The 1,196-nt window shown below is 49.0% G+C and overlaps 1 protein-coding gene across 1 annotated transcript in view; it reads right to left on the bottom strand.

Annotated features, from left to right (window-relative positions):
- The window catches only part of CEP112 (centrosomal protein 112), a gene marked incomplete at its 3' end in the record, with an annotated part of 145,596 nt that overhangs the window by 83,982 nt on the left and 60,418 nt on the right, over positions 1-1,196 (bottom strand). The window contains exon 17 of the mRNA XM_018573219.1: positions 837-896. Within this exon, the coding sequence (XP_018428721.1) occupies positions 837-896 (60 nt within the window). The remainder of the gene's footprint in view (positions 1-836; positions 897-1,196) is intronic.

The following is a 1,196-nucleotide window of genomic DNA, read 5'->3' as shown; positions in this document are numbered from 1 at the left end:
CGGGTACAGTTGGCTCTGCCTCTAGATAGGAGGAGCCAGCTGTCAGTCATGCAGCTGGGCGGATCCCGTCATCTAAGTCGGGATCCGCTCCGGCTGCGGCGTCTCAGTATACCGCGAGCTGTGGCCCCCTATATACTGAGCCTAGGGTGACGGGAGGACGCTAGTTTGTATCCTCCCGTTACCCTAAGGAGAACTATGGGGGAAAAGCCCTAACCCCATAGTTCTCCTTTAATGCTGCTTCAGTTTGTATGATGACAATTTGCATATTCTATGAAGAGCCATCGGATCTCTTTGCCATGAAGATGAACTTCATCCCCCAAAACATATCCTGCATTTCAGCCACAGGAGGAGCAGCTGACATCATGGCGGTGATTCTCTCGGTAACGCAGGTGTCAGTGCTGACGAGGACAAGGCTGGAGACCGCTCTCTCATGCTGATGGAGTTAGAAGAACAGACGGGAAGCTTTTAGGCCGGGACTGTACATTTGCTGGAGAACACATGAGATTATTGTATTATTTTCACCTGTGATCCCACCAGGAATCACATTACAATGCACAGCACCGGACACCTTGGATCACAGCCTGAGGAGGAGGCAACATGTATGAGACTGTCACTGATGACTGCAAGGAAATCCTGTACAAGAAACCATCATGGGAAGGGCCGGCAGAGTGAGGTCAAGTCACTTTAAATGACCTTCATTGAATGGAAGTGTCCAAATGACCCCCCAGACTGAGCACTGTACGAGGTGTCTACTGTTCCGTATGTGATGCCATCCTCTGGCCAGCACAGGTAGCACAGTCCTCATACAATACACGGATCTATACAATGTCATGTACCTTCTTCTCCCACTGATGTTCCATGTGTATCTTCTCTTTCTGAAATCTGCTTTCTTGTTCCTGAAACAGACACAACACAAGAACTATGAATGATACTATGAGGGGGCTGAGCCTACACCGCCCACCAAGGTCCAATGTACAGATACTAGTTATCACAGCTCTGCCCCTACCTGGACCCCCGGACCTCTCCCCTATTATTTGTATTTGTTTTACTGGAGTTCTGCTTTAACATGTACAGCTGAAGTTATTATAGTGCATTGCTGGGGCGGGGGGTGTATATACTGCTAGGGGAGGTATATACTGCTAGGGGGTGTATATACTGCTAGGGGGTGTATATACTGCTAGGGGAGATATACTGCT

The sequence above is a fragment of the Nanorana parkeri genome, unplaced genomic scaffold (assembly GCF_000935625.1).
Source record: "Nanorana parkeri isolate BGI_ZX_2015 unplaced genomic scaffold, ASM93562v1 scaffold2279, whole genome shotgun sequence".
NCBI lineage: Eukaryota > Metazoa > Chordata > Amphibia > Anura > Dicroglossidae > Nanorana > Nanorana parkeri.
This window is presented reverse-complemented; position numbering and strand designations above follow the sequence as displayed.